Source organism: Hypanus sabinus, chromosome 31 (genome assembly GCF_030144855.1).
Source record: "Hypanus sabinus isolate sHypSab1 chromosome 31, sHypSab1.hap1, whole genome shotgun sequence".
Lineage (NCBI taxonomy): Eukaryota > Metazoa > Chordata > Chondrichthyes > Myliobatiformes > Dasyatidae > Hypanus > Hypanus sabinus.
The window spans coordinates 38,762,249-38,777,681 of NC_082736.1; the positions used below are offsets into that span (position 1 = coordinate 38,762,249).

The 15,433-nt window shown below is 47.0% G+C and overlaps 1 protein-coding gene across 2 annotated transcripts in view; it reads left to right on the forward strand.

The window, feature by feature from the left end:
- The window catches only part of LOC132384107 (neurexin-1-like), a 1,241,271-nt gene that overhangs the window by 510,202 nt on the left and 715,636 nt on the right, over nucleotides 1-15,433 (forward strand). The window contains exons 1-2 of one of the 2 annotated variants that reach the window (XM_059955450.1): nucleotides 7,611-7,690; nucleotides 8,101-8,220. In XM_059955450.1, the coding sequence (XP_059811433.1) occupies nucleotides 8,115-8,220 (106 nt within the window). In that variant the 5' untranslated portion in view covers nucleotides 7,611-7,690; nucleotides 8,101-8,114. Of the gene's footprint in view, nucleotides 1-7,610; nucleotides 7,691-8,100; nucleotides 8,221-15,433 lie in introns of those variants that run through there. The other variant, XM_059955449.1, reaches the window with a different exon arrangement.

Sequence of the window (15,433 nt, forward strand, 5' to 3'; positions counted from 1 at the left end):
CTTTGTCAGTCTGTGTCTTTCTCCTATGTCAGTGTCTCTCCCTCCACTCTGTCAGTCTCTCTCTTCTTTCTCATTGTCTCTTTGTGTGTCTCTGTCTCTTCCTCTCAGTGTCTCTCTCTCTGTCCCTGACTCTCCTTCTCTCCTCTCTCTCACTCGTCTCTCCCTCTCAGTCTCTCCTTCCCAGTCTCTCTCAGTCTCTATTCCTCTCCTTCTCTTAGTCTTTCCATACCTCTTTCTGTCTCTGTATTCCTCTCTCTCTCTCCTCTGTCTAGAGGTCTCTCTCTCCCTGTCTTTTCTCTCTGTCTCCCTCTCTTTTTCTTCTCCCCCTCAGTCTCTCTATACATCTCGTCTTTCTCTTGCCTCTCGTTCTTCAATCTCTCTATTCCTCTCTTCCCCCCTCTCTTCCCCCCTCTCTTCCCCCCTCTCTTCCCCCCTCTCTTCCCCCCTCTCTTCCCCCCTCTCTTCCCCCCTCTCTCCCCCCTCTCTCCCCCCCTCTCTCCCCCCCTCTCTCCCCCCTCTCTCCCCCCTCTCTCCCCCCTCTCTCCCCCCTCTCTCCCCCTCTCTCCCCCTCTCTCCCCCTCTCTCCCCCTCTCTCCCCCTCTCTCCCCCTCTCTCCCCCTCTCTCCCCCTCTCTCCCCCTCTCTCCCCCTCTCTCCCCCTCTCTCCCCCTCTCTCCCCCTCTCTCTCCCCCTCTCTCCCCCCCTCTCTCCCCCCCTCTCTCCCCCCCTCTCTCCCCCCCTCTCTCCCCCCCTCTCTCCCCCCCTCTCTCCCCCCCTCTCTCCCCCCCTCTCTCCCCCCCTCTCTCCCCCCCTCTCTCCCCCCCTCTCTCCCCCCCTCTCTCCCCCCCCTCTCTCCCCCCCCTCTCTCCCCCCTCTCTCCCCCCTCTCTCCCCCCTCTCTCCCCCCTCTCTCCCCCCCTCTCTCCCCCCTCTCTCCCCCCTCTCTCCCCCCTCTCTCCCCCCCTCTCCCCCCCCTCCCCCCCCTCCCCCCTCTCCCCCCCCTCCCCCCCTCTCCCCCCCCTCTCCCCCCTCTCCCCCCTCTCCCCCCTCTCCCCCCTCTCCCCCCCCTCTCCCCCCTCTCCCCCCCCTCCCCCCCCTCTCCCCCCCTCTCCCCCCTCTCCCCCCTCTCCCCCCTCCCCCCCCTCTCCCCCCCCCTCCCCCCCTCTCCCCCCTCTCTCCCCCCCTCTCTCCCCTTCCCCTTTCCCCCTTCCCCTTCCCCCCTTCCCCTTCCCCCCTTCCCCCCCTCTTCCCCCCCCCACACTTGTCCTGACCAGCCAATTGGATTGGTAGGATTGCATAATGGAACAACATTAACTTTTGGATCAGCTTCTTAGGGACAGGATTTATGAGCTTTTGGGGAAGGATTAGGGATAGTCAGTATGGCTTTGTAAAGGTTAGTTTGTACCGCATGAACCTAATTGTGATTTTTTTTAGAGGAGAATAGAGAAATTGTTGGAGGCAGAGTCCTGGATGTGGTATATATAGACGCACAGAGTCAGACAGCACCAATACAGATCTTTCAGCCCATCTAGTCTGTACTGAACCACATCAGGGCCATTGTCCTGAGAATCAGAATCAGATTTATTATCACAGCATGTGTTGTGAAATTTGTTCCCTTTGGGTCCATGTACCCATTCAATCTTCTCTTAAACGTTGAAATCAAACCCACACCCATCACTTCCACTGCCAGCTCGCCCACATTCTCTCCACTCTCTAAGTGAAGACAATATGTATGAAGACAAATGTGCCAAAAGTTCTCTCTATGAGCCTATCTCCCTGTGATGCCATTTTCATGGAATTATGGGTGTTTAGTTCCAGATCTCTTTGTTCTACCACTGTGCCCTACGTCTCACTGTAAGAGCTACCTTGGCTGGTCCTCCCAAAGTGCAATACCTCACACTTGTCTGCATTAAATTCCATTGGCTTTGTTTCAGCCTGTTTAAAGGGGAAAACAATATATAAACAGTGCAAGAAAAGAGCAAAAAAAGCAAGGTGTTGTTCATGGGCTGTTCGGAAATCTAATGGTGGATGGGGAAGAAGCAGTTGCTAAAATGTTCAGTGTATGTGGAAATAATTCAGAAAATGTTTAGCGTATGTCCTCAGTCTCTTATACTTCCTCTCTGAAGGATATAGTGAGAAGAGGGAAGGTCCCAGTTGGTGAGGGTCCTTAATGATGAGTGCCAGCTTCTTGAGGCATCATCTTTTGGGGATGTTCTTGATGCTGGGCAGTCTAGTGGCCATGATGGAGCTGGTTGAGTTTACAACCCTCTGCAGGTTTTTCTAATCCTGTGCAGTGCCCCGCCCCCCCCCCCCCCCCCAATACCAGAATGTTCTCCACGGTACATCTGCGGTAATCTACTCGAGTCTTTGGTGACGTACCAAAACAACTCAAACTCTTAGTGAAGTATAGTCACTGGCATCATCAGGTCCGTGAAGCCTCCTGGTTCAGGGAGCAGATCCTCGGGGGTGTTTGAGGATGACACAGCTTAGCACTTTGCCCATGGTGGGAGGCAGCAAGGCCTCTTGAAGATGAGAGCACTGAAGCATCTGGGAACCAAAGGATTGAAGTGCAGCGGTGAGGTGAAAGGCTGCTTGTATAATATCCTGGTAATTGCAATGTCGACAAACATCGAAGGGGCAACGCTCTGGTGACTGGAACCAGACCTTATCCAGGGAGAGGTGGCCACTGGAGTGAAATTACTGCTCCTCCTTCCACCTACCACCACCCTACCCCATCCAAGGGAATCGGGCATCCCTGCAGGACAACTTCAGGACCCATCCATCTCCAGCCACTGGACCTACCTTCTGTCAGATGGTCAAAGGCGGGCTGATAATTTCAAAGTTCACTCCTATTTGGTAACTTACTGAGGTTTGTTCCAATTCACCTCCCTGCTCAAATTTTCATGTCTCAGGCATCTTGATAGAGGTGTACAAGATGATCAGGGGTGTAGATCCAGTTGACAGCCTGGGACTTTTTTCCAGAGCGGGCACACTTTAAATGAGGGGGCATTATTTTAAGGAGATTGGAGGAAAGTATAGGAGGGGATGTCAGAAATAAGGTTTTGACACAGTGTGTGTAATGCACTGCCAGGGGTGGTGGTAGAGGCAGATACATCAGGGACATTTAAGAGACTCTTAGATATGGGTGCTAGGTTGGAGATAGGCCTCCACAGGAAGTGCTCCTTCCCTCCGCTAGCCTGCAGATCACCCTGGGGCAAGGTAGCACCGGCTTAGCCCCCCCCCCTCCCCCATCAGGGTCACATGAAGCTGTGGGAGCAGGTGGTACAGATCACAAGTCCTGGTTGCGTAACCACTGATGCCAGGCAGACAATCTCTGAAGAGTATTGATAATGGCTGAGGGTCACCTGTCTTGTAAAGACTCTGCCCAGAAGGAGGCAACATAAAGCACTTCTGTAGAAAAATTTACCAAGAATAATCATGGTCAGGGAAGACCATGATCACCCACGTCGTACGACACAACATGATGGTGACACAGATTCACAATTGAAGATTGTTAATTCCAGTACACAAGTTCAAGGGAGAACAAAATAATTGTTACCCTTTGGCCCATCTAGTTGGTACTGAACTAGTATTTTGCTTTGACCCATTGACCCGCAAATGGACCACAGCCCTCCATACCCCAGGTGCTCCCGTTTCTACTAGGTTAATTGGTTATTGTAGATTGGCCTGTGATTAGGCTTGGGTTAAGTCAGTGGGGTTTTTGGGTGGCCTGTTATGCACTGTATCTCTAAATAAAAATAAATGAGATTAAAATTAAAATGAGTCTAATCTCACCCAGGCAGAGGTGGGTTTTTGCATTAGAGGTCATTCCTCCACCGTCATCCCAGGATATCATTACAGGACATCCTCAGGGCCCAACTGTCTTCAGCCACGTCGTCAGTGACCCTTCTTCCATCAGATAGTCACCAGTGACAGCACACTGTTCAGATCCATTCCCAACATCTCAGTAACCAAAACAACCCCGTGCCCACATTAGGCAAGACCTGGGCACCATTTGGGCACAGGCTGGTAATGGATAAGAACATCTGTGCCCCAGAGGTGCCAGGTGAGTATGGGCAGGGATCACCCCCAGCAGGGGAGAGACTAGCCACCTCCCCACAATGAAAATCAAAAACACTCAGATGTCAGAATCAGGTTTGAAATCATTGGCATTTGTCATGAAGTATGTTCTTCTCTGGCAGTAGTATATAGTAATAAAAACTATAATTCACAATAACAAATAAATAATGCAAAAAGAGAGCAAAGAAAAGAAAAAAAAATGAGTTAGAGTTCATGAGTTCAATGTCCATTCAGAAATCAGATGGCAGAGGGGAAGAAGCTGTTCCTGAATTGTTGAATGTGTCTTCAGGCTCCTGTACCTCTTCCCTGATGGTAGCAATGAGAAGAGGGCATGTCCTGGGTGATGGGGGTCCTTAATGAGGGATGCTGCCTTTCTGAGGCATCGCCTTTTGAAGATGTCCTCGATGCTGGCAAGGCTAATGCCCATGATGGAGCTGGCTGTTTACAGCTGTGCAGTTTTTTCTGACACCCCACCCCTCCACTTTATCCGAGTCAGAATGCTCTTCAAGGTACATAAGACACAGGAACAGAGTTAGACCATTTGGTCCACAAAGTTTGCTCTTCCATTCCATCATGGCTGATCCATTTCCTGCTCAACACCATTCTTCTGTTTTCTCCCTGTAACTTTGACACCCCGACTAATGAAGATTCTATCAACTTCCACCTAAAATAATAATCTGGCCTCTGGCTAAAGAAATTCCTCCTCATCTTCATTCTATATGGATGTTTCCCTATATTGAGGTTGTGTCCTCTGGTCCTAGACCTCCCATCCATAAGAAACATTTTCTCCATATCCACTCTATCTGTGCCCTTTGGTCCTAGACTCCGCCACTACAGGAAACATCCTCTCCATATCCACTCTATTGAGGCCTTTCAACATTTGATAGGTTTCAGTGAGGTCCCCCTCCCATTCTTCTGAATTCCAGTGTGTAGACGCCCAGAGCTATCAAACACTCCTCATATAACAAACCATTCAACCCTGGAATTATTTTCGTGAACCTCCTCTGAACCCTCTCTAACGCCAGCACATTGTTTCCTAAACAAGGGCTTAAAACTGCTCACAATACTCAGAGGCCTGGCCAGTACTTTATAACGTCTACATATTACATCCTTTCTTTTATTTTCTAGTCCTCTGAAAATTAATGTTAACATTGCATTTGCCTTCCTCACCACCAGTTCAACCTGCAAATTAACCTTTAGGGAAACCTGCACAAGGACTCCCAAGTCCCTTTGAGCCTTGGAGTTTTAAATTCTCTTCCCATTTAGAAAATAGTCTATGCTTTTATTCCTCCTATGAAAGTGCATGACCAGACACTTCCCAACACTGTATTTCATCTGCCACTTCTTTGCGCATTCTCCTAATCTGCCCAAGTCCTTCTGCAGTCTCCCTGCTTCCTCAACGCAATCTGCCCCTCCATCTGTTCTTCGTATTATCCACAAACTTGGCCACAAAGCCATCAATTCCATCATCCAAATCATTGACATACAATGTAAAAAGAAATGGTCCCAACACAGACCCCTTTGGATCACCATTAGGTACTGTCAGCTAACCAGAAAAGGCTCCCTTTATTCACAATCTCTGCATCCTGCCAATCAGTCAATTCAATATCCATATCTTTCCTATAACACCATCGGCTCTTATCTAGTTGTGTCCTGCTGATAATCCAGGTACACAACATCCACCGATTCTCGTTTGTCTATCCTGCCTATTATTTCTTCAAAGAATTCCAACCAATTTGTCAGGCAAAGTTTTCCCTTAAGGAAACCATGCTGACTTTGGTCTATTTTATCATGCGCCTCCAACTACCCCAAACCCACATCCTTAACAATTGACTCCAACATCTTCCCAACCGCTTAGGTTAGACCAACTGGCTATAATTTACTTTCTTCTGCCTCCTTGAAGAGTGGAGTGACATTTGCAATTTTCCAGTCCTCCAGAACCATTCCAGAGTATAGAAACATAGAAAACCTACAGCACGATACAGGCCCTTCAGCCCACAATGCTGTGCCGAACATGTAGTTACTTTAGAAATTATCTAGGGTTACCCATAGCCCTCTATTTTTCTAAGCTCCTTGTATCTATCCAGGAGTCTCTTAAAAGACCCTTTTGTATCTGCCTCCACCACTGTCGCCGGCACTAACCCCTCTCTGCCTAAAAAAAAAACCCTGACATCTCCTCTATACATAAGCACCTTAGAACTTTCATGCTAGCCATTTCAGCCCTGGAAAAAAGCCTCTGACTATCCACACGATCAACGCCTCTCATCATCTTAAATGCCTTTATCAGGTCACCTCTCATCCTCCGTCGCTCCAAGGCGAAAAGACTGAATTCACTCAACCTATTCTCATAAGGCATACTCCCCAATCCAGGCAACATCCTTGTAAATCTCCTCTGCACCCTTTCTATAGTTTCCACCTCCTTTCTGTAGTGAGGTTACCAGAACTGAGCACAGTACTCCAAGTGGGGTCTGACCAGGGTCCTATATAGCTGCAACATTACCTCTCAGCTCCTAAACTCAATCCCATAATTGATGAAGGCCAATGCACCGTACGCCTTCTTAACCACAGTGTCAACATGCAGGCATCTGTTGACATTTGTGAGAGTCTTTGGTGAGTAATGAAGTCTCCTCAAACTTGTAAAGAAATTCTGTTGTGCCTTTTTTGTAATTGCATCAATATGTTGGGCCCAGGATAGATCTTTGGAGATGTTGACACCCAGGAACTTGAAGCTACTCGCCCTATCCACCACTGACCCCTCGATAAGGAATGGTGTGTGCTCCCTTGACTTCCCCTTCCTGAAGTCCACAATCAATTCCTTGGTCTCACTGATGCTGAGTGCAAGGTTGTTGTTATGGCACCACTCAACCACGTAAATCAAAATATAAAACAGCCACCAAAAATGCAGGAAATACTTAGAAGGTCAGACAGCATCTGTGGAGAGAGATGCTGAATGTTTCAGGCCTGACCTGTTGAGTATTTTTGGCATTTTCTATTAGTATTTTAGCCTTTAATAATATTCACAACACCTAATCCCCACCATCAATATCCTGAAGGTTGGCAGTGAGCAGAATCACAGTTCTGAACACAATACTCCAAGTATGGTCTGACCAGGGTTTATGGATCTGCAACTTTACCTCATGGCTTTTGAACTCAATCCCCCGACTAACAAAGGCCAACACATCAAACGCCTTCTCAACCACCCTATCAAATTGTACGGCAACTTTGAGGGATCGATGGACGTGGACACCAAGCAGAGGTGAGATGGTAGGGGAGAATTGGTTTATCATTGTCTCATGTGCTGAGACACAGTGAAAAGCTGGTCTTGCACGCAGCTCATACAGATCAGATCATTACACAGTGCATTGAAGTAGAACAATGGAAAACATTAACAGAATGCAGGATAAAGTGTGACAGTTACAGAGAAAGGGCACCACAGACAAACTATAACATGCAAGATCATAACGAGGTAGATTGTGAGGTCAAGAGTCCATCTTGTACTACAGAATATTTAACTGCCTGATAACTGCGGGGTAAAAGCTGTCCTGAGTCTGGTGGGACGTGCTTTCAGGCTTTTGTATCTCCTGCCTGAAGGGAGTGGGGAAAGGAGAGAATGTGAGGTTAAGTGAGGTCTTAGATTACACTGACTGCTTTACTGGGGTCGTGAGAAGTGTAGAAAGAGTCCATGGAGGGGAGGCTGATTTCCGTGATGTGCTGAGCCGTGTCCACAACTCTCTGCAGTTTCTTGCGGTCACGAGCAGTGTGGATGCCGTGAAAAGCCATGATGTGTCCAAATAGGATGCTTTCAGTGGTGTATTGCTCCAGATCGGTGGAGGATGTTGCACTGAGAGAACTGCCTCCAGCCCTAAGTGGGTAGCGCACGGCTGGACACGGGGCAAGCAGTCAACGGCTGGGCTGGAGAGCGGGAGTGACCTCCTCCACTGAGGGCGCGTCAGACTGTGTGCGTGCTTGCGCCTGTGGGTCTCACCTTGTCTCTAACTCCTCTCCCCACCCTCCTGATGCAGGCAAAGGGCCGGAGATGCTGCACGCGGGGCAGAAGGTGAACGACAATGAGTGGCACAGTGTCCGCGTGGTGCGGCGCGGGAAGGGTCTGCAACTCTCTGTGGACAACATCACCGTGGAAGGTAGGTCTCGCTCTCCCTCCACTTGCTGGGACGGCTAGGATCAGCCTGAGGTCACTGGGGCCTTCCACCCTGCTGCCCTACTCATGGCTGATCTTCAACCTCAGTACCGCCCCACTGTCCCATCTACACATCTCCCAATTCTGGGAGTATCCTGAAATAGGCTCATCAGTAAAACATACTACACAGAACATAGAATGTAGAATGCAGGATATACAATACAGAACATAGAACACAGAGGAGAACAACATGAGAACAGGCCCTTTAACTCATAATGTCTGTGCTGAATGCTTTTCTGAAGAAACCTTAACCCTTTCACCAACACAAGACCCTGAGCCTCCATTCCCTTTATATTCACGTGTCTCTTTAACACATCTATCGTATCTGCCTCCACCACCACCCCTGGCAGCACATTGCAGAGACCCACGACCCACACATCTCCTTTAGACTTCTCCCTCTCACCTTCAATGTACACCCTCTGGTATTAGACATTTTCATCCAAGATTCTGCCAATGTGTATCTATACCTCTAATTAACTTGTAAGTCACTATCTGTTAACCTCACTGGACATTGGCTAAGGGTCTCCTGAATGAAGTCGGAGAATGAACTTCCTCACATCCCTCCAGAGCAGAGGATTAAGTGGATGCCTGAAGAGGTTTCTCTACTACGCAGATCTGCCTCTCATCCTGAGAATGGAACCTCAGGTCTGAGACTGCACAACCGGGGAACCTCTCCCCCGCATCCAGTCTATCAGATCCAAATCAAAGTAAATTTATTATCAAAGTACACATATCACCAGATATGCAATTCATTTTCTTGTAGACGTTCATAGTATGTACAAAGAAACACGATAGAATCCATGAAAGACCATGGACATGGATGGACAAACAACCAACATGCAAATGACAACAAATACTGAAAGAAAAAAAATGATGATGAAAATAAATAAATAAATAAACAAACAAACAAACAAACAAGCAAGCAAGCAATAAATATTGAGAAAGTGACATGAAAAATCCTTGAAAGTGAGTCCATAGGTTGTGGGAACAGTTCAGTGATGGGGTGAGTGAAGATATCCCCTCTGATTCAGGAGCCTGATGATTGAAGAAACAACTCTGTATTTAGATGGACTCGAGGGGGTAATAATCAGACTCCCTCCCGTTTCTCCAAACTCAGCGACTATGTCCCAGTCTGTTGTCTCCCCCCTTCCCTGTTTCCATAACCTTCTCCAGCTCTACACCCCTCTCCGTCTCTGTAACCCCCTCTGACCCCTACACCCTTCCTTGTCTCTGTAATCTGCTTCAACCCCTAAACTCCTTCCTGTCTCTGTCACTCCCTCCAGCCCTACACCCCTCCCCATCTCTATAACCCCCTCCAGTCCCTACACTATTTCCATCTCTGTAACCACCTCTGGCCCCTGCACCCCTCCCTGTCTCTGTAACCCCCCTCCAGCTTCAACATACATGAGACCATAAGACATAGGAGCAGAATTAGGCCATTCAGCCCATCGAGTCTGCTCCATCCATCCATCATGGCTGATTTATTATCCCTCTCAACCCCATTCTCTTGCCTTTTGCCCGTAATCTTTGACGCCCTGAATAATCAAGAACCTATCAACCACCGCTTTAAATATTCCCGATGACCTGGCCTCCAGAGTCATCTCTGGCAATGAATTCTACAGATTCTCCACCCTCTGGCTAATGAAATTTCTCCTAAGTGGATGTCCCTCTATTCTGAGGTTGTTCCTAGCCCCCACTACATAAGGAAATATCCCTCTATTTTGAGGTTGTTCCCTCTGAAACGTCCTCCCCACATCCATGCTATTGAGGCCATTCAGTATTCGATAGGTTCCTCTCATTCTTCTAAACTCCAGCGAGCACTGGCCCGGGGCCATCCGATGCACCCTTTCATTCCCAGTATTATTCTTGTGATCCTTTTCCGGACACGTTCCATTGTCAGCACAGACAAGAGAAAATCTGCAGATGCTGGCAATCAAAGTAAAGCACACAAAATGCTGGAGGAACTCATCAGGCCAGACAGCGTACATGGAAAGAGTCCACAATTGCCGTTTCAGGCCGAGATCCTCCATCAGGACCCTTTCTCAGAGGAGGGCCTGAAGCTGCTCACAATACTCGACAAGTGTGGGCTGACCAGAGCCCTGGACTGCCCCAGCATCACGTTCTTCATTTCATATTCTTTTCCTCTCAAAACAAATGCTAACATTTCATTTGCCTTCCTTGCCACTGACTCAGCCTGCAATTCTGCACAAGATTCCCAAGTGCCTTTGCACTTCAGATTTTTGAATTTTCTTTCTAGTTAGAAAATAGTCTGTACCTTTATTATTTCTACAAAGTGCATGACCATACACTTTCTAACACTGGACTCCATCTGCCACTTCTTTGTCCATTCTTTCAATCTGCCTCAGTCCTTCTGCAGACACCCTGCCTCTCCACCTATCTTCATATTGTCTGCAAACTTTGCAATGGAGCCATCAATTCCATCATCCAAATCATGGACGTACAACGTAAAGAGAATCAGTCCCGAGAAAGACCCCTGTGGAACAACACTAGTCACCAGCAGCCAACTAAAAAAGTCTCCCTTTATTCCCACTCTTTGCTTCCTGACAAACAGTCACTGCTTTATCCATGCTACTATTTACTCTAATACCATGGGCTCTTCAACAGCCTCAGGTGTGGAACCTTGTCAAAGACCTGAAAACCCAAGTACACAACATCCACCAATTCTCCTTTGCCTATCCTATCTCTTATTTCCTCAAATAATTCCCAACAGATTTGTCAGACAAAATTTCCCCTCGAAACTATGCTGAGTTTGACCTATTTTACCATGTGAGTTCAAGTACTCTGAAACCTCATCCTTGATTGTGAAGGAGAAGCTGAAGTCAGATGTAACAGTATTACAGTGGAGTAAATGGAATTACAGAGGCATCAGAGAGGAGTTGGTCAGAATTGACTGGAAAAGAACACTGGCAGGAATGATGGCAGAGCAGCAAAGGCTGGAATTTCTGGAAGCAAATCAGAGGCACAGGATATATACGTCACAAAGAGCAAGAAGTATTCTAAAGGAAAGATGATACAACCGTGTTTGACAAGAGAAGTCAAAGCCAACATAAAAGCCACAGAGAGGCATATATTAGGGCAAAAATTAGTGGGAAGTTCGAGGTCTGGGAAGCTTTTAAAAATTAACAGAAGGCAACTAAAAAAAGTCGTAGAGAGGGAAAAGGTAAGCTAGCCAATAGTATTAAAGGGAATACCAAAAGTTTCTTCAGATTCATAAAGAGTAAAAGAGAGACAAGGATGGATATAGGGCTGCTGGAAAACAATGCTGAAGAGGCAGTAATGGGGACAAGGACATGGCAGATGAACTGAGTAAGAATGTTGCATCAATCTTCACTGTGGAAGGCACTAGTGGTAGTTTCAGAGTGTCGGGGTCAGAAGTGTGTGAAGTTACCATTAGTAGAGAAAAGGTTCTTGGGAAACTGAAAGGTCTGAAGGTAGACAAGTCACCTGGAACAGATGGTGTACACTCGAGAGTTCTGAAAGAGTTGGCTGAAGAGATTGTGGATGTATTTGTCATGATCTTTCAAGAATCACTGGATTCTGGAATGTTTCCAAAAGACTGGGAAAATTACAAATGTCATTCTTCTCCAAGAAGGGAGAGAGCCAGGAGAAAGGAAACTATTGGCCAATTAGTCTGACCTCGGTGCTTGGGAAGATGTTGGAGTTGATTACTAAGGAATAGGTCTCAGGATACCTGGAGGCACTTAATAAAAGGCTGTAGTAGGCATGGTTTCCTCAAGGAAAATCTTGCCTGACAAAGCTATTGGAATCCTTGAGGAAATAGCAAGCAGGATAGACAAAGGAGAATCAGTTGATGTTGTGTACTTGGACTTTCAGAAAGCCTTTGACAAGGGGCCACACATGAGGCTGCTTACCAAGCTACAAGCCCATTGTATTACAGGAAAGTGTCTAGCATGAATAAAGCAATGGCTGATTGGCAGGAAGCAAAGAGTGGGAATAAAAGGACCCTTTTCTGGCTGACTGCCAGTGACTAGTGGTGTTCCACAAGGGTCTGTGTTGGGACCGATTCTTCTTACGTTATATGTCAATGATTTGGATGTTGGAATTGATGGCTTTGTTGAAATGTTTACAGACAATATGAAAATAGGAGGTGGGTCAGGTAGTTTTAAGGAAGTAGAGATGCTACAGAAGGACTTCAACAGATTAGGAGAATGGATAAAGAAATGACAGATGGAATACAGTGTTGGAAAGTGTATGGTCATGCACTTTGGTTGAAGAAATGAAAGGGTTGACTATTTTCTAAATGGAGAGAAAATACAAAAAAAACCTAAAGCGCAAAGGGACTTGGGAGATCTTGTGCAGGATTCCTGAAAGGTTAATTTGCAGGTTGAGTCTGTGGTGAGGAAGGAAAATGCCTCTCCTTAACAGTTACATATCTCAGGAAAAATTTGGTGTCCCCTTTAATAGTAAAGAGTTCCCAATCCTCCAACTTCCCTCTCTTTTGCTTTGACTTCCCTATCATCCACAGTGTCTGCTCCTCCCTTCAGAACACTTCTTCATTTTTGGGATGTATCCATCCTGTGCCTTCCGAACTCCAGCCATTGCTGATCTGCCATCATCCCTGCTAGTGTCCCCTGCCAATCAACTTTGGCCAGCTCCTCTCTCATGGCTCTGTAATTCACTAGCTTCCCCTTCTCAAACTGGAAGGTATTTTTTTCATATTCTGATCACTGACTCCTAAGCATTCCTTTACCCTAAGCTCTCTAATCAAATTTGGGTCATTAGATAACACCCACTTCAAAATTGTCACTCCCCTAGTGGGCTCAACCATGAGCTGCTCTAAAGTGCCATCTCACAGGTGTTCAACAAATTTCCTCACTTGGGATCCAGCACCAACCCAATTTTCTTGATATACCTGCATATTGAACCTCCCCCCCCCCCCCCCCGTGACTATCATAGCACTGTCCTTTTGGCACACTTTTTCTATATCCTGTTGTTATTTGTATGCCACACCCTGGCTGTTGATAACTTGATCAGGGTCTTTTCATGCTTCAAGTTTCTTCACTCTATCCACAAAGATTCTGCATCTTCTGATCCAATGTCACCTCTTCCTAAGGATTTGATTTCATGTTTTGCCAATAGAGTAGCCCCACCCTCTCTGCCTACTTGCCTGTCCTTTTGATACAAAGTGTATCCTTGGATGTTAAGCTCTCAACCTTGATCTTCTTTCAGCTGCGACTCAGGGATGCCCACAACGTCATACAAGCCAGTCTTTAAATGCACTACCTTATTCAAATACAACACCTTCAGTCCTGTATTCATCATCCTTTTTGATTTTGACCCCATGTTACACTTTACATAGAATAGTACAGCACATTACAGGCACGTCGGCCCACAATGTTGTGCCGACCCTCAAACCCTACCTCCCATATAACCCCCCACCTTAAATTCCTCCATATACCTGTCTAGTAGTCTCTTAAACTTCACTAGTGTATCTGACTCAGGCAGCGCATTCCATGCACCAACCACTCTCTGGGTGAAAAACCTTCCTCTAATATACAACTTGAACTTCCCTCCCCTTACCTTTAAACCATGTCCTCTTGTACTGAGCAGTGGTGCCCTGGAGAAGAGGCGCTGGCTGTCCACTCTGTCTATTCCTCTTAATATCTTGTACACCTCTATCATGTCTCCTCTCATCCTCCTTCTCTCCAAAGAGTAAAGCCCGAGCTCCCTTAATCTCTGATCATAATGCATACTCTCTAAACCAGGCAGCATCTTGGTAAATCTCCTCTGTACCCTTTCCAATGCTTCCACATCCTTCCTATACTGAGGCGACCAGAACTGGACACAGTACTCCATGTGTGGCCTAACTAGAGTTTTATAGAGCTGCATCATTACATCGTGTCTCTTAAACTCTATCCCTCGACTTATGAAAGCTAACACCACATAAGCTTTCTTAACTACCCTATCTACCTGTGACATGTACCCCCAGATCCCTCTGCTCCTCCACACTACCAAGTATCCTGCCATTTACTTTGTACTCTGCCTTGGAGTTTGTCCTTCCAAAGTGTACCACCTCACACTTCTGCGGGTTGAACTCCATCTTCCACTTCTCAGCCCACTTCTGCATCCTATCAATGTCTCTCTGCAATCTTCGACAATCCTCTACACTATCTACAACACCACTAACCTTTGTGTCGTCTGCAAACTTGCCAACCCACCCTTCTACCCCCTCATCCAGGTTAATTAAAAATCACAAAAAGTAGAAGTCCCAGAACAGATCCTTGTGGGACACCACTAGTCACATCCTTCCAATCTGAGTGTACTCCCTCCACCACAACCCTGTGCCTTCTGCAGGCAAGCCAATTCTGAATCCACCTGGCCAAACTTCCCTTGATTCCATGCGTTCTGACTTTCTGAATTTACCTATCTTACTGCCTGCAAATTTGTCCTATCATCTGCCTGTCCCTTCTCACAGTCTCAGTACCCACAGCATCTCCTTGTATACCAACTGACCCATCCTCATCCTGATCACTCTGGTTCCCTTCACCATGCCAACTTAGTTCAACCCCTCCCCAGCAGCTCCAGCAAACTGCCCACAAGTATATCTGTCTCCCTCAGGTTCAGGTGTAACCCATCCCTTTTCTACAGGCTGTACGTTCCCCAGAAGCAATCCCATGATCAATAAATCTGAACCCCTGCCCCCTGCATCAGTTCCTCAGCCACACATTCACCTGCCATTGCATCCTGTTCTTACCCTCACTGGCACATGGCACAGACAGCAATTTAAGGGCACAGATTACTGCTCTCTCCAAAGACCATAAGACATGGGAGCAGAATTAGGCCATTCAGCCCATTGAGTCTGCTCCACCATTCCATTGTGGCTGATTCAGGATCCCGCTCAACTCTATTCTCCTGCATTCTCACCAAATCATTAGATGCCCTGACCCATCAGGAAATGATCAACTTCCGTCTTAAATATACCCACGGACTTGGTCTCCAACGCAGTCTGTGGCAGAGCATTCCACAGATTCACTACTCTCTAGATTAAAAAAATCTGTTCTAAAGGGTGCCCCTCAATTTTGAGGCTGTGCCCTCTAGTTCTGGATACCCCCACCACAGGAAACGTCCTTTCAGAAAGCCTTTGATAAGGGCCCACATAGGAGATCAGTAGGAAA